We start from the raw sequence: 16,885 nt of genomic DNA on the forward strand, positions 1-16,885 counted from the left end.
ATATATTCATGTTTGAATTTGTTCAATTTTTAGAATTAGCCTTATGATACTTCTGGTCGTATTAGTAATTCTAAATGCACAATTTTTGTGGGAAAAAGTGTAAAACTCAAATTGAAATAAGTGAAAAACTATGACATTAAAACCAAAAAAGAGAGGCTAGTATGTATAAACTAGTCTTAGTGCACATGTTTCGCGCGTGCAATGATGCTCTTTTTTATTAAAAGTGAGATAGAGATAATGTCTTAATTTTTAGAATATTTCTTTATGTGAGAATTAATAAAACGTTAATAAAAATATGAAAATTTAAGGATATTTTAATAAAAAAATGATGAAACCCAAACAAAAAATAATGTTATTAGTAAAATATATATATATATATATTTTTTTTTTTTTGGATTTGAGTTCAATATTTTTTTATTTTTTATTGCAAGCCTTTGTCTAAATTATCTTAAATTAAGCGCATTTTATAATCTAATAAACTGTTTTTAGGAGACCCAATAAAAATGGTAAGAGAGGCAGTAAATGGTTAAGTATTTTCCGTGAAATAAAAAAAAAAAAAAAAAAAAATTGATGATGCCTTCAACAGTGGTCCAATCCCGAATAAAACTTTAAACAGAGATAGAGATCCATTTCCATTGACATTTTTAAGGGACTGACAGCAAAGCATTGAGCAAGCCAGAGAGAGGGAAAGAAAGAAGAGCAAGAAGAAAGATCAGAAAGAACGAGAGAGAGAAGAAAAAGAAATAGTAAAAAGAACGAGAGAGAGAGAGAGAGAGAGAGAGAGACAAAGAAGAAGCGGTTGAAGCTTCAACAATGGCCATAAGCTGCTGTAAACTGTAAGCCAAGTACTTTTTTAAAAACTTATTTAATAAAAAAAACCCTCTTTCTGAAGGAATTGATTTCACTTAGTTGCCTGAAATTGCTTGAGATGTTGATTGATGCACGATTTTTATTTTTATTGAAGCTACCATTGGCATAGCCATTGTATTTGTATGTGATCAATTTGTGCTGTCTCTCTCTTCCTTCAGCCCTTTTTCGCGGCATGTGTTCACAAAACACATAATGCATTAAGGGCATGTGTTCTTTTAGTTCCAAATATGTTGAATGAGCAAGAATCACACGAACTTGAAGAAGTAAAGATTCTACTATGCAAATCTGTATCACGTTGACAGTCTTTTGCTCCTATTGCCTGTGACAGTGACAGCTTCTCTTGGAGCAGTACTGATGTAGGACAACCTAGGCATCCCACTGTAGACCTTAGGTTGGCTTCACCACCTAAGGTTGTTTGGATTCACCACCAAACGTAATGCAAATCATCTAGAGCTTTATATAGAGCTTCTAGAATCACAAGAGATAAAGATAAACATCCTAAAACATATGGGTTGAGAATGATAACTTAGCAGCTGTTTGCTGCTGTTCCAAGCGCTGCTCATGAGCAAGGAGATGCCCATATAATTCATCAAGAGAAAGAGGGTTCACCTGAGTGGTGACAGAAGTGACAAATGGGTTCTCCCATAAAGTACGAGAGGTCTTACAGCCAAGAACCTAAGATAGAATAACTCTGAGAGGAATGCAATCAGTGTGCTCAGGATAAGCTGATCTTGTTGTGACCAAGAAACATATTCAGGATTTGGAATAAGGATAGGCTGATTTGATCCAGTGACAGTATTAGAAATTGTGGAAGGAGGCGCTGTTTTGGATCCATCAACGTAGCCAAATAAGTTTTGACCATTGAGATGAGTAACACCTTGGTATTTCCAAAGAAGATAGTTGTCCTTGGTCTTGGTGAGAGTAAGGCAAATTGGATGATTTGGTAGTGAATGAACAGAGAGAGAGAGAGAGTGGTGAAAGTGGAGGAGTTGGTTTGATTTGGGGAGGAGCTGGAATTAGAAGAACTCATGACCTTAGTCATAAAAGCTCTGATACCGTATAAGAACAGAGATATTATATGAAGTGAATTTATGCTCCCAACCCAAAATGTTGGGACTGACTTTCATCTATATAATGTGATTTGTTTTCATGGTACAAGAGATAAGAGATAAGATATTTGAAGGATATCTAAATGAATTCAAATACAAATTACAGATGAGATAGGAGTGTTCCTATTGTTTATCTAATCTTGAATTGATCTGCTGTTGTATTTGAATTACAGTCATCTCTTGTATTTGATTTAGCATCCTTATCCTTATCCAATAGATGTGCTTCAATAGTGTCCCAGTGTTGCACTTTGGTAATATTTCTACCTTGTTCATCTCGATCCATCTCCATTTGCTGATCTATAGGTTTGGGAGCATGCAAGGAAACTTTTGGAGAAACACAAAGAAGCCTTTCTTTGATGCAAGGTGAATTTGGGTTGATATCATTCTTTATTTCTCTATTGGGACAAGGATTGTAAAATCAATTACTGTATTAGTAAGTACCATTAAGATTCTCATTGGAAATGTATATATTGCTCAAGAACCTATATCCTTCCCAATCAAGATAAACAAAAAAGAACGGAACGATTCTTTTTTTCCCTGCACCCCTTGCTGTCAGTCAAGGTTGCTCAGGATGCACAGGAAGTATGATTCCTTTTTTCTTTTTCCCTGTTAGACATTTGATGTTTTTTTTATTCAGATGAGCAGTCAGTTCAGGTAGATTAGACTTTTTTGGAGGGGGGAGTGGGGTGCTAAAACTCATACTTCCAGAAAGTATTTCAATTAAAGCAATAAACCCTTTTACAGTAATGTCATTTTTTTAAAATTAAAATTAAAATTTTTTATTTTATATTTTATTATGACAGGGAACCTCTTCAAGGTCCCCCTTTGGACCCGCCCTTGTTGAGAAAAACCCTGGATGCACAACCCCGCCAGCAAGAGCCTGCATTGGGTGTCATTAATGGAAAATACTTAAACAAAATGAATTTATGTGGTTATTTCAACATATATTCCTATTATATATGAACAAATTCACCTCAAGTCATGTGTCATTTTATTTTAATATTTTCTATTAACTGCTTAACGAGTGATGGGTTTATCATTTGAATTGAAACGTTTTTGAAAGTATAGGGTTTAATTTGAAATCACCTCTATGGGGTTTAAAATGTAATTTGTCCTTGCTTTTCTGTCTTTCTCCTGGTTATAGTGGAGGTTCAATGATATGTGATGGTCCATGCTTATATGTTCTTTAGATCTACTGATTTAGGTCTCTGTTAGTAATAATAGCTAACTGGCTTGTATTTTACCTATTGCATCTCTTCAGTAAATATTTTTTTCACTGTGAATACTGAATAGAAATTGTCTCGAATAATTAAGGAGGAAAGTGATTATCTTTATATGGAAATCTCAGACCATGAAACGTATGTGCGTTGGGTCATTTAGACCTACGGATTGTTGGAACAAGCTAGTTTGTCAATATTTGAGTATTTTTAGTCAAATATATTTATTTGGCATGTTATGGTTGATGACTTTGTACTTGCTCTCTGGGCTAACCGTAGCCATGGTGGATCAAGTGAGTGTATGACTGTTGAGGAGTTGAAGCAAGGGAAGCAATGGTTGAGAGATACATTTCATCTCATTAGGTAACTATAAGTTCAAGCCCATTTTTGAGGCTGTAGGGGAATGTAACATGTTATTATATGCTATTATGATCAATTATGCAGTGGAGACTGCACTTCAACCTTTTTCAGTCTATTGCGTTAATATTTCTGTTGAGATTGGCCTTTGCAGTCATAGATTAATAAAACAAGTCTTTGATAAGGATCTAATTAAAATGGTGATTAGGGTGGTTAATTCAAGATAGCTAGCTAGGTCCCCAAGAAATGATAGAATTGAGAGAGATGGAATTTAGAGAACAGAATTATAAGGAAGAAACTGGACGTCATTCTTATTGCTTACCTTTCATTACAATACAATTCCCTATTTATCTGCATAGTTCCAGTAACTGTCCAACTAACTTCAAGACTCTAACTAACTAACCATCGGGAAGCTAGCTTAACTAAATACTTATTGAAGTACACATATGCTAATTGCATTTAGGAACATGATTAATTTAAGAATAGCACGTGTCTAATAGCAATCAACTAAGACAAGATATTTAGCACTAAGTGTCTGTTTGGCATGATTAATTTTGCCAACTTATTTTTGCTACTATTCATAGGTTTATTGCACTTTTTGGTATTATTCATAGGTCTCATTATACTATTTCAGCTAACTTTTACCTTTATCTACAGTACTTTTAGCAAAAAGTTTTCAGTTGTAGCAAAATAAGCGGATTTCAAACAGACCCTAAGCCGTGCAATTCCTAGCTGCTGCTGCTGACTAAGCTGTGCTCTTGTTGCTGGAGTAGTTAAGCTTCTAGACTGTCGCTTAACTATGCCACTAACTAATACACCTGCTGGTACTGCTACTAACCAGCTGGCTACTTATCAGTCTTTCCAAAGATTTATTATCAGTTTGTCATTACAGTATTGATATGAAGGTGATCAGTCTGCTCGAAAGCTTATTTTGCATGGATAGGTTATGCTGAAAACCATGGTATAGTGTTTCAAAAATAACCGTTTCTCTAAACTAAGAAAAATATTTTCATATCAAAATTAAATGGAGATTCGCTGACAGGATGACATTGCAAAGGAGAAAAACAGAGATAAAGAAACATGACCTGCTAGTTTTGGCTGGGTTGGTCTTCTGAGGATTCTGTGTGACTATCTTGGTGCTACAAATTATAGAACATTATTAATCAGTCTTTTGAATCACTCAAAGAATTGTCTTACAGATCTTCATCTCCATGCTGATAAGAATGCATAATTGAATGATTCTTTACACAACACAGCAAATAGAATAAGTGTAATCATATTGAACACTTATATGGTTGTATTTTTTTACCTAAAAAAGTCCTTGAGCAAAACCTTTGATCTTTGATGCTGTTGTATGCTGATGTTTCATCATTTAGCTTCTCTTTAGGTGAATCCTATGCTCTTACTTTATTGCTTATGAGAGTTTTTGTGTTTGTTTTCTTTGTGAGCTGCTATAGGTGTGAGGATGATTCCCTTTCAAGTATTAACTGGGTTCTTAATCTTGCAAGAGCAGCAGTTTTGAGGCATGGGGTGCGTGGACTTGTAATTGATCCTCACAACGAGCTCTATCATCAGCGTCTTGTAAGCCAGTGAGTCTTTTCAATACCTTTAAATATTTCTCTTTCCCTCGGCTTTTGGGCCAGATATCATAAGTAAATCACGGAGCAGAAATTTGCAGATTTAGAGTATGTATTTTTACCGTTCTCATTTTTGTAGAACTTCCAACTGGCAACTAGAATCAAATGCTAATTGGGACTTTTATAAGAATTGCACCAGATCGTATTATCTCTACCAAATTTCTCAGTTTTCAATTGGTGCTGTGCTGGTTTTCCACAATTATTTTCTTTATTCTTCCACAGAATGGTGTCTAAGCTAGCATTTTTACATTTACATTAACATTATATTTCTGGTATTCTACAGTCCAATTGTTTCAGTGGAGAATTTTTTTTTCTGCTAGGAATCACGGATATGCCAAAAAGTCTAGCATGTCTGTGCGGACATGCATCCATGGGGTCTTCAGCAAAAAAAAAAAAAATTATTATTTTTCTAATTGAGACATGGTAACAACATTGCTGGACATGGCCAATTGGTCAAGTCCTAACCCAGCAAAAAAAAAAAAAAAAAGGGGATCCGAGTTGATGATCGCCTAAAGGGTCATGGGTTGTAAAAGATTAAAATTTCTCTCTCTTATTGTGGATCAATAGCCTCTCTAAGTTCTTTCCCTCTCGATTTCATTAGCCGACGATTGGTCACACTCACACTCGATCTCAACCCTGGTGACGTTCATTGGTGTGCTCTTGGCTCATCAACGCTGATCTTGGCTCGTCAGCACTAATCTCCACCAGGTGTGGCAGTCCATTCTCTTGTCAATCTCTATTTCTACTTCTCTTTTTTCCTTATTGTTCTCTAACTCTCTCAATCTCTCAGTTCTTGGTTTTTTATTTTCTGCCCCAGTTTTAGAGCCTTGTTTTAATTTTTGTTTATTTGGAGTTGTTTGGGTTCTAGTCTGGTTTTAGTTATTTACTTGTATTTTTTTTTCCTGAATTTTAAATTGTGAATAGGGTTAAAGGAATGCACTAGATTACCTAACCTGACAGCTGATTCTAGTGGGTGGGAGTCAATTGTTTGTAGGTTTTACTAGCTAAGGAGAGTCAAAAGGGCTCTTTTTTAGAAAGGTTCCCTATGTTATCAAAAAAAATTTTTTGTTAACGTTTTTTGGCTTATTTTTAGGGTTGCAAGTCTCAACCAAACATAGGAAAACGAATCAATTTTCTAGATAATAAGTAATTTTTCCAGAAAGACATTTTTCATCGAAACAAATGGAGCATTGGTTTATGGTGACCTATTATGCTCAACCTTTTCTTTCTTTTCTCTTTGTCTCTCTTCTCTTCTCTTCCTCATTATTCTCACTCAACTCTAAATATTCATATTTTACAACATACACATTAAACATGCCTAGCTTGGAAGATAATCGGTGAAAGGAGGCATGAGCTAAAGACTTTGTAAGAATGTCACCCAATTGATCAACTAACTGAACAAAGGGGGTGACAATCTGTCTCTTCATTAATAAATCCCAAATGAAGTGACAATGCACATCACTATGTTTGGTACGTTCATGGAACACTTAGCAATAAAGATATTAGCTTGATTGTCACAACACATTTGCATGGGAATAGGAATAACAACACCCAAGTCGTGAAGGAGAGATTGAACCCATAAAATCTTAGAATTAGTATGAGCCATAGTTCTATATTCAGCTTTAGCACTAGAACAAGCAACAACATTTTTCTTTTTACCTATTGTACTGCTGTAGCTGATTTTTTAGTTTCTATTTCTTTTAGCTCTTGATCTTCTTGTATTTGTTTCATTGTTCAAAGTGTTCACCATCGTGAACATGATGTTCAATTTTTTTTAATAAAAGTCTTATTACCTATCAAAAAAAACATTTTTCTTTTTACCATGCCAAGTAACGAGATTGCCACCAACAAAGGCACAATAACCAGAGGTGGACCGACAATCAGAATGACTACCAGCCCAATCATCATCGCTAAAACCTGTCACATATAAAGTAGGTGAGGGCTTGTACAAAGGTCCGTGTCCAGCAGCTCCTTTGAGATAACACAAGATACGACAAATAGCTTCATATTGAGGTTGATGAGGAGCTTTCATAAACTGACTAACCACACTAACTGCATAAGTAATGTTAGGACCAGTAATCGTAAGGTAAATTAATTTCCCAGCCAAGCAGCAATATCGACCAACATCACTATCCAATTCAAATTGCTCTTTATCAAGTTTAACAGTAGAGTCCATAGGAATCTTAGTAGGACGAGCACCTAAAAAACTAGTCTTAGTCAAAAGATGAAGAACATACTTCCGTTGAGACAAAAATATACCCTGAGAGAAATGAGCAACTTCAATCCCGAGAAAACAGCAAAGAGTACCTAGGTCCTTAGTATGTAATTGCAGACCTAAATATATTTTCAAGTCAGAAATACCATTAGAGTCACTTCCAAATATAATAATATCATCCACATAAACAATCAAAACAATAGTACCAGTGGAAGACTGACGAACAAAGGCAAAATCATTAGAATGAGAATGCTAAAAACCATACCCAAGTACAACAGCACTAAATCGATCAAACCATGCACGAGGAGATTGCTTCAAACCATACAACGGCTTTCTTAATCTACAAACAAGGTGTTCACTGCCAGAAATGACATACCCAGGGGTTTGAGCCATGTATACTTCCTCATTAAGGTCTCCATGAAGGAAAGCATTCTTGATATCAAGTTGATACAAAGGCCAAGAACCACTAACTACAACAGATAGTAGGATCTGAACCAAATTCAAGCCACAAGAGAGAATGTCTCTATATAGTCAAGACCATATGTTTGTGTATGACCTTTGGCAACTAACCACTCCTTAAGGCGCTCAACAGAACCATTAGGGAGGTACTTGATAGTGTATACCCAAAGACAACCTACAGTTTGTTTCCCAGTGGGAAGGGCAATTAGTTCCCAAGTCTGATTAAGTGCACTCATTTCCTCATTTGTAGCATGTTTCCTTCTAGACGAAGTCGAGGCCTGCTTATAGATGAGGGATTAGAAATAGAGGACATAGTACAAGCAAGTGAATGCAGACAAGGTGACACAAAATTTGCAATTGGGTGTTGAGTACAAGAATGTTTAGCTCATCTGATGTAGGACAGAATCTACCATTTAATTTTTGTAATTTATTTATTTTAGTATTTTTTTTGTACTTTTCGTTATTTTAGGTTTAGGGCATTTATTTCCTCGTTTTTGGGTGCTTTTAATGCTTTTTAGGTCAAATTTGGTTCCTGTTATGGTTAGGTATTAATTAGGACTTATTCTAGAATACATTTTCTTGCCTGTCAAGCTTTACGGAGTCCTTAAATAGACCCCAACGTTTGTAAACGTTTTTTCAGAGATTATTATTAATAAAATTCAAACTTTGTCTATTTCTTTCTTTGGTGGATTTTAGGAAATTATCACTTTGTGGATTTAAGGAACCCTTCGTGGATCGAGGTTTACTACCATAAATTAATAATTTAGTTTTTTTTTTCCATCAAGAGAGCACCATGTGTGCTTTCTTCAAGCTTCTGCGACATCATTGTCATAAAGCAATAGGCAAATCATCAATTTCTAGAGGAGAGGTGGATGAAGCAGGAACCTCTGACAAAGAAGATGTAGCAACAGGACCATATGACACAACATGCCTATCCTGAGATTGCTGATAAACATGCAAGGAGGGATTAGTTTGGAAAGCCAAAGGTCTTGGAGTAGGAGAAGACAAAGGTACATGAAGTTTAGGAGATGGAAAGGAAACCTCCCCCCTCACGATTGGAGTTGCATACATTAGCCAGGTGATGAAAAGAATGGGGTTGACTCAAAAAAAAAAAAAAAACATCAGCACTCACAAAATAGTGACGAAATTCAGGAGTATAACAACGGTAACCTTTTTGAGTATATGAGTATCCAAGGAAAATACACTTACGAGATTGAGGAGACAGTTAATCTTGACCAGGATCAAGGACATGAACAAAAGCAACACAACCAAACACACAAGGAGTAAGTGTATATTTTGCTGGATTGAGACAGTATGTGAGTCAGATGCTTACCAAAATCAAACGCTTGGCTCAACATCACTCTTGTCATGTTTGGTTTGTAGCACATCCTAGACAGGTTGTGTAACACCCCCCAAAAAAAAAAAAAAAAAAGAAAAAAGTTTGGCAATATATTTTGAGGATATTTTTGTAAATTTTTCCCCTTAAGATATTTCGAGTGGACTAGTGGTCCACATTGTTCCACAACAACCCCCCCCCCCCCTTCTCTTATCACCATACAGTAGACCCCTCCACCTCTCTCATCTTATTCTTCTTTCTTCATCTCTTAATTCTCTCTTTCTCTTCCTCCTTTAGTAATTGACACACTCCATAGCCATCTCCACCTTTCTCTCTGGGTGGTTTCTTCCTTGCAATCTCATATGAAGGCTCTAGATTTTCCCCTGTATACTTGGCCATCATAAAAAAAAAAAAAAAAAGGTAATTTTCATGTTCTTTTTGATAGTTTAGTTTAAATATGCATGTTTGTTATTAATGGTGGATCCAAGTGATTTTTAGTTAATAGTAATACTTTGAGTTTTGTTTAATTTAACATGGAAGGTGGTCTTGGATGGATGGCCGAAAATCTCAAGTTATGGGTTGTGAGTTTTAATTCATAGCATCTATGGGTTTGGTTTTTTATGTGATATTTTCATAAAATTAGTTTGATGCTTAGCCATTTATTTTGATGGATGGTAAGGAGGTTTTGAAAACTAAATTTGAGGGTTGGTTTTTCTTGAACAACCATATGGTTTTTGTTGTTCTTGTGATTGTGAATTTTTAAATTAAAAAATTTAGTTGATTTAAAAAGTGGGTTTCTTTACATCTTTGAGTAGTTTTGTGACATGCAAAAATGAGTGTAGCTATGTAGATAGTAGATGAAAATGTAACTATAGAATTATTTAAATGATGTAGGCTTGTCAAGTGTTTGATGGATGACCTCAATGAGTTATGAGATTGCATTTGCTTGACTTGTGGTTGTGGTAGGTAAATAAAAGGTTTTGGTTGTTTTATAGCCCTATGAGTTTCTTGTATGCTTGCTTGGTTCCCGTTTGGGTAGGGGTAATTGTCTTAGGATGGTCAAATCAGGCTTTAGGGCCTTAGCTTTGATTTTTGAGGGGATCTTTTTCTATTTATGGAGACAAATATGATAGTGTAATTTGCAGTAGGCCTTGTATTAATAGGCTTGATACTTGTGTTTCTAGGTTCCAAGGTACTTGGTGATGGACTTAGTAACTTGATTGGTTGAATGCGGTGCCCAGTTGAGGTAAACTTGGATTGGACTGCTGAGGTAAGTGGCTTCTTAATAAGATATTTTTTAGAAACATACTCACATAATGTGAAACTTTGTTTTTGTGTTAAAACGCATTTTGAAAAATTATTTGTGGAACTATGTTTTTTTAAAAAGTGTTATGTTGTGACCCTACTATATATGATTGTATAGGAAAAGCGCATTGTGTTTAATATTGCATGTGGGGAAATGAATGAACATTTGGCATGGAAAAGAAAAACATCTTTGAATTCTTTGATAATGGGTTTCATGGATTTATGTTATTATTTGAAATACTAAAGACGATTTATCTTAATTTGTATTATTTGGGAAATTGATACAAAACATTCTTGACAAGAAATAGTTTTGAGGACTTTGAGAATATTGTGGATATTTAGTTATTTGAAATATTTTATGAAACTACTTGGAAGTAAACTATGTATGTTGAATACATTTAACTTGTGAGCTTTTGATGTGGGTGTGCCCTTGTGCTATGATATTGGTGATTACCCCATCTTTGTGGCAACATTTGTGTGACGTGTGATTACCTCGTCTTTGTGACGTGTGATTTTCATCGTATTGTGCTCTCCAAAGAGCAACACTTTCAAAACTTTGTATGTTGAATACATTTAACTTGAGCTTTTGATGTGAGTTTGCCCTTGTGTTATGATATTGGTAATTACCCTATCTTTGTGGCGACATTTGTGTAACGTGTGATTACCCTGTCTTTGTGACGTGTGATTTTCATCGTATTGTGCTCTCCAAAGAGCAATACTTCTCAAAATCTCAAAAAAGGATGCTGAGTTGGAATCCCATTCTAACTAAGGATTTTTGTGGTTCTGGAGGATCCAACTACATGAGAACCAGGAACGGAAAGCCCCCCCTTCCTCCCGGCTCTTTGGTCTTAAGAATGTTGGTTTTAAGAATGAGTGATTGCCCTTCTCTGACTCGTCTTTGTGACGACAAGCCAGGCTGGAGGCTCCCACTTTGCATGACACAGGTAAATCCTTGAGTGTGTGGGTGAAACCGCTGCCATAGGGCCAAAAGACCACATGTAAAAGGGGTATTGCACGACGCGTCATTTCCTGCTGCCCATGGGGGGAAGGGGTAAATCCTTGAGTGTGTAGATGAGGCTAGGCAGGGCCAATATACCACATGTAAAAGAGGTATTATATGACGCGTTACCCCCTGCCCCCCATGGGGTGGAGAGGTAAATCCTTAAGGGTATGGGTGAGGTTGCTGCCCATGGACTAGACCACATGCCAAAAGAGGTACATATCATGCAATTGTGTTTGGCTTCTGACTTGTCTATGGCGGTATGTCTTGGTGATATTTCCGTCTTTGTGGCACCTTGTCATGTGGCTTTGGATGAGGTTTTTTGGTTTTGAAATTGTATGGAAAACTTTTATGACTCACAGTGAATGACATGTAGTTTCATAGTTATTTTGGGAAGCTTGATGCTACATTATGTCTATCATTCTTGTCGTGTTGTTAAGGAAATTTATTTTACAGAATTTAAATGGAAATTCCCAAATTATAGCATGTTTTGTAAAGTACTCATTATCATTGAACTTGCATTTCCCCCACCCCTATTAATTATGCTACTTACTGGGCTTTAGCTCATTCCACTCTCCAATAGTTTTACAGATAAATTAGCTATACATTGGGCATGGAGCTTAGTTTATTGGTGGTGATTGGAAAACTATGCTACGTGGGAGATTTGTGCTATAAATCGTTGGTGACTTAACTTACTAAATTTATTGAGGCTATAGCTAATTCTAGTAGAGGTTGGGCTCTTGAGGTTTGTTAGCCTTGGGCGTAGGCCTAGATTTTTTGTTGAGGTTATGTATTTTAGAGAGGATCGTGACTTTGTGTTTATTTATTTGGAGTTTTGGATTTTTATGTATATTTGGAGACACGTGATTTGTAGTTTGTATTGTTTGTAAATGTGTTATAGAGCTTTGACTTATATTTTGGAGAGATCAACATGTTTATTTACTTTATCAAATGAAAAAAAAAAAAAAAAAAAAAAAAAAAAAAAAAAAAAAATCCTCTTGAAGGCTCGGCTTTTCATGCCTTGGACTCTTTTTGGGTTTGGGGCGTGACAGGTTGACTGCCATGACCTGTAGTTTGTTCCAGAGTATCTCTTTCTTTCTAAATTCTTCCCTTGTTTCACAGTTGCAGTAACGGGTTGGTGGTCCTAATATGTATGATATAGGTGGAAGTGCGCACTTTATAAACAAATGTGACAATGGGATTGTTTATTCATCGTAATCAGGATCCAGCGGCTGGGCCAATTGATCAAGTACAAGTGAGTATTATTTTTGTCATCATCATTGTTTTTGTTATTACACATAGGAATCTATTTGTAAACTTACCAAGTTGTAATTGCAGGTTTGTGTTAGGAAGGTTCGAAATAACGTTGCCGGAACCATAGGCGATGCCTTCTTGTCTTATAATAGGTATACCTTTAAGGTTTACTGTTGCAGTCTTGTGGATTTAAAGAATTCACTTTTATTGAGGAAGAAGAGGGCAGGAGTGAAACGAACTTAGGTGCAAATTATGCGTAATCATAGTTGCCACTAGAGGACATTCTTCAGTTCACGTATCTAATGTTTTCTTGTTATATTGTGCTCTACAATTCACTCCCTTCTCTCATTGTCATATGTATGTCATCAAATTTGGGCATGATATGAAATAGTGTTAAAAGATGGTATCATTCATGTACTTGTGTAGGGTAATTTTGCATCGAAGCTGATAAGATTATAGTTGGCATACAATTCTGGAGGGTAGGTTAAAAATTTTCTACTATTAGAAACTTATTTTAGGAGATGAATTGATCAATGATCTATTTTGGCAATCTTTCTATATAAATGATATTCAACAACTCAAGGGGGTGTTTGGTACACCTACTCAAACACACATTTTTAATTTTTAAATAACATTACATGCATTTCTATACAATTTTTCATCTACACGTATTTCAACATATGTACACACGTCTGCACAGCACAATCCCTTGGCAGAAGTTGGAATGCATTTTTTTGACATCCAGGATGAAATTAATGGGACTGTAAACGAGTTGAGATTGAGCTCAACACCAAACTAGTTTATGTGTTCAAATAATTTGATTTCATATAAATTTTAAATACGTATAAATATATTTATATACATGTAAACATACTTTTAATATTATATATACTCAAATTGAGTCTCATATTCATGAGTTTATTTATGGAGTTTATTTATGGACACATTATAATGTTTGAGTTTGGGTTTGTCATATAAGTCATCATAAATAAGGTATGCTGTTTCTTAGCTTGGGTTAGAACTTAGAAGGTTCATAAATAGCTTGGTTTGGTTCACATCTCTGACCTAGTATTTTGGGGTTAAACCTTGTGAGTTATTTCTTGTTCCAACTCCAAGCGAAATATCTTCAAGCATACGTATGCTTGAAGATTTTTTTTATTTTTTTATTCAGCAAAAACAAAAAAAAAAAAAAATCTTCAAGCATACGTATTTTTTTCCACCACCGGTTATTGAGTGGAACAATGCAGGGAATATAAATTGATCGATGAGCTGTAGGCTATATATAGGAAGTCGGTAACATTTTAAAACATCATCATCATCTTGTTAACTATTAATTATATACAGAAATTTTTTTTTTTTGAAGATAATTATATACAGATTTGAGAGGTAGCATCTAAGAGGGTCTAATATCAAATTTGGTTAGCCAAATTACTAGGTGGATTAACACATAGTGGAAAAGGCTGTTATATATTGAATCTAATTAAAAATTAGGTTATTGTAATGTGGGGGTGGGCCAACAAATCAGCTCCGTCAATTCTGACCCGGTTCCCATAAACAATAATTGAAGAAAGAAGTCTTAAGATTTTGTTGAATTGAATGGCAGCCTCAATCCACAATTTCCTTTCTTTCCCATTTCCTGCCTTTAAAGAATAGGGGACTTAGGGTTAGGGTTAGGGTTAGGGGGACCTCCATTAATTTTATGTCTGAATACGTTAGAACTTAGAAGAAGGAAAAAAAAAGAAAAAAAAAAAAAAGAATACCTGCCACGCGCGAGATACGTAATTGAGAAGCATTAAATACATTATCTTTATACTATTATTATTATATGGTTACGTGACGTGTAAGCTGAAAAATATGACATATAAAAAGACATATATGGGGCAGGTGTTGCAATCAAAAGTAGGTTCTCCAGATAAGACCGGCTCTTGAAGACAAGCAATATAATAATAATAATAATAATAATATAGCCTGCAGCCTTGCATTCTTCTAGCTTCCATTGATTTACATTGCTAATTTGCCTTTCGCCAAGTAGTCTTTGACTTAAATATTCTACTCTTCCCCAACGCGGTGTCCGTGTAGCCGCCCGCGCTTATTCATAAACATTTATCTTCCTAAGAAACAATAACTCCACCCAACCCAAACCCCCCTCCTTTTATAAATATATATAGAAAGCCCTCCATCAACCCATACCTATATTCTCTCATTCTTTTCCTTCTATCATTTCTCCTACTTTGTTTTATCAATATCTACACATACCTTTCTTTTGTTTCTTAAGAGAGCTTTGTTCAAAGATGAGTTCAAGTGAGCCTGCAGGTAACTACTAGATACCACGTTTTATTAGTTATTGCTCATGTATTTAATTTTTCACCACAAGTTATGTTGATGTTTGTAAACAATCTTTGAATTTTCTGCCACACACTGACACTCAGGAAAATTGTTCAGGTGTTCGTTAGGGGGAAAAAATTATTTCAATATTCATCTGCAAGAAGAAAAATAATTTGAATCTTTTTTTTATGGAAAAAATAATTTGATTTTTATAACCTGCAATTGCAATATTAAGATTAAGAAAAGCCAACTGTGCTACCCATGCCCTTATTGCCTGGACTCCTTTTTGTAATGATTTTATTTTTGGGGCCTTCCCCATCTTCAGTTTTCCAGTCCACATTAAAATTTTAATGTTGTTTATGATTTCAAAACATTATGGTCATAATCATGTACTCATGGAAAATATTGTAATCTTGCACTTGCAGGCAAGATGCATCCGATCACTTGCTATATTTATTCAAATAATTCATGTGTTTTTTTGTTGAATTAAGTATTGATTACATGGAGTGGTTTAAAAAAAAATTTCAGTTGCATATCCTCCACCTTCAACCGCGCCAACTTATTATGTAGCTGCACCACCGGCTGGTTATCCTACAAAAGATGGCTCCGGATACTCTCAAAATCCTCCTCCTCCGGTGGAAACCAAGTCTAGGGGTGATGGGTTTTGGAAGGGATGGTAAGCCTTCTCTCTCTCACTCTCATTTATTTATCTATTCATTACCTTTTGATTTACATATTATGTACATGTTTATTTTATGCATAGATGACATGCATAATAATGATCTGTCTATTTGTTTGCTATATGCAGTTGTGCTGCCTTGTGTTGCTGCTGTGCGCTGGATGTATGCTTCTGAGGGTTAAGAGCGTTTTAGAGGCCTGAGGCCATTGTTCTTTTATTTGATCTCACCCCTTTTTTGTTGTCAATAAAATATTTATACAGAGTTTGTATTCTTATGAAGGGAGGAATGGACCATTGGATATTTGTCCGGTTCTTTATCTTGACATAGTTATCATTACTTTGTTATTATCGCATTGTTTTCGTTTTAATTAGTGCCTTAGTGGTTGATTTGCTGTCCTTGTATTGTTGTTGTAATTAATATTATAATACAATTGTTTTTTTTTTTTTTAATATATAGATTCTCTCTCTCTCTCTCTCTCTCTCTCCTGACTTCTGGTCTTTCTTTTTTTGCTGAATAAGTACTTTATTGCCCAACCCGAACAGGGGGAGAAGAACTGTGCCAAATTCCATCTCTATCTCAAGCCTGCAAAATCGAAGAAGGCAGATACGAGATGGAAACCGGCCCAATCCAATTTACAAAAGCTGCCCATTGGGCCAAAAGATGGGTAGAGACATTGCCCTCTCTACAAACAAAAGAAAATTTTACAACAATGTACTTCACAAAATACAAAATATCATCACATAAAGATTTAATGCTCCAATGGGGATCAACATCTGCATTACAGATTGGCTCAATAACATTCCAAGCATCACCCTCTAGTATAATGTTCTCATAACTTTCACTAGCAGCAAGCCTAATGGCACTCCAAGCTGCTCTAGCTTTCCCCATCAATGGACTATTGGAAAGAAACTGGTCAGACCATGCTTTCAAGGTATTACCCATAGAATCTCTACTAACCACTACTATTGTGGTTTTCTCTTCCCTAATTGCAGCATCAAAGTTCATTTTAATCCAATTGGAAGGAGGCAGTGACCAAGATACATCTTTTCTTGGCCTTACGGATTGCACCTTCCAAGCTTGCTTGTGTTCTTGAAAAACCCGTAGGATCTGTCTTGCAAGCT

The 16,885-nt window shown here is 35.5% G+C and overlaps 1 protein-coding gene and 1 long non-coding RNA gene across 12 annotated transcripts; both read left to right on the forward strand.

Moving 5' to 3' along the window:
- Window positions 1-578: 578 nt before the first annotated feature.
- LOC115988002 (twinkle homolog protein, chloroplastic/mitochondrial-like) lies at window positions 579-12,858 on the forward strand. Of its 11 annotated transcripts, XR_004091290.1 has the most exons (9): window positions 579-836; window positions 2,283-2,342; window positions 4,211-4,377; window positions 5,011-5,142; window positions 5,792-5,898; window positions 10,385-10,470; window positions 11,295-11,449; window positions 12,628-12,760; window positions 12,844-12,858. XR_004091290.1 is itself a non-coding variant. In XM_031111624.1 (5 exons), exons 1-4 carry the CDS (start codon window positions 814-816, stop codon window positions 12,665-12,667), a joined length of 255 nt encoding a protein of 84 aa, XP_030967484.1. In that variant the 5' UTR covers window positions 579-813; the 3' UTR covers window positions 12,668-12,760; window positions 12,844-12,858. The 11 variants fall into 11 exon arrangements, 2 of the variants coding, with proteins under 2 accessions (XP_030967484.1, XP_030967482.1); XR_004091285.1 differs by having other exon boundaries at window positions 11,295-12,760; XR_004091289.1 differs by lacking the exon at window positions 11,295-11,449.
- Window positions 12,859-14,748: 1,890 nt separating this feature from the next.
- On the forward strand, window positions 14,749-16,202 carry LOC115988003. The gene is made up of 2 exons (XR_004091294.1): window positions 14,749-15,072; window positions 15,613-16,202. It is a non-coding gene; the product is annotated as an uncharacterized LOC115988003 (long non-coding RNA).
- The last annotated feature ends 683 nt before the right edge of the window (window positions 16,203-16,885 follow it).

Source organism: Quercus lobata, chromosome 4 (assembly GCF_001633185.2).
Source record: "Quercus lobata isolate SW786 chromosome 4, ValleyOak3.0 Primary Assembly, whole genome shotgun sequence".
Taxonomy (NCBI): domain Eukaryota; kingdom Viridiplantae; phylum Streptophyta; class Magnoliopsida; order Fagales; family Fagaceae; genus Quercus; species Quercus lobata.

Bases quoted from the DNA above. Each gene is read 5' to 3' on its own strand.
- LOC115988002 (XM_031111622.1), top strand. From the start codon at position 814: ATGGCCATAAGCTGCTGTAAACT. The intron at 837-2,282 runs GTAAGCCAAGTA...GCTGATCTATAG, and splicing joins GCCATAAGCTGCTGTAAACT to GTTTGGGAGCATGCAAGGAA. The intron at 2,343-5,010 runs GTGAATTTGGGT...GAGCTGCTATAG, and splicing joins AAGCCTTTCTTTGATGCAAG to GTGTGAGGATGATTCCCTTT.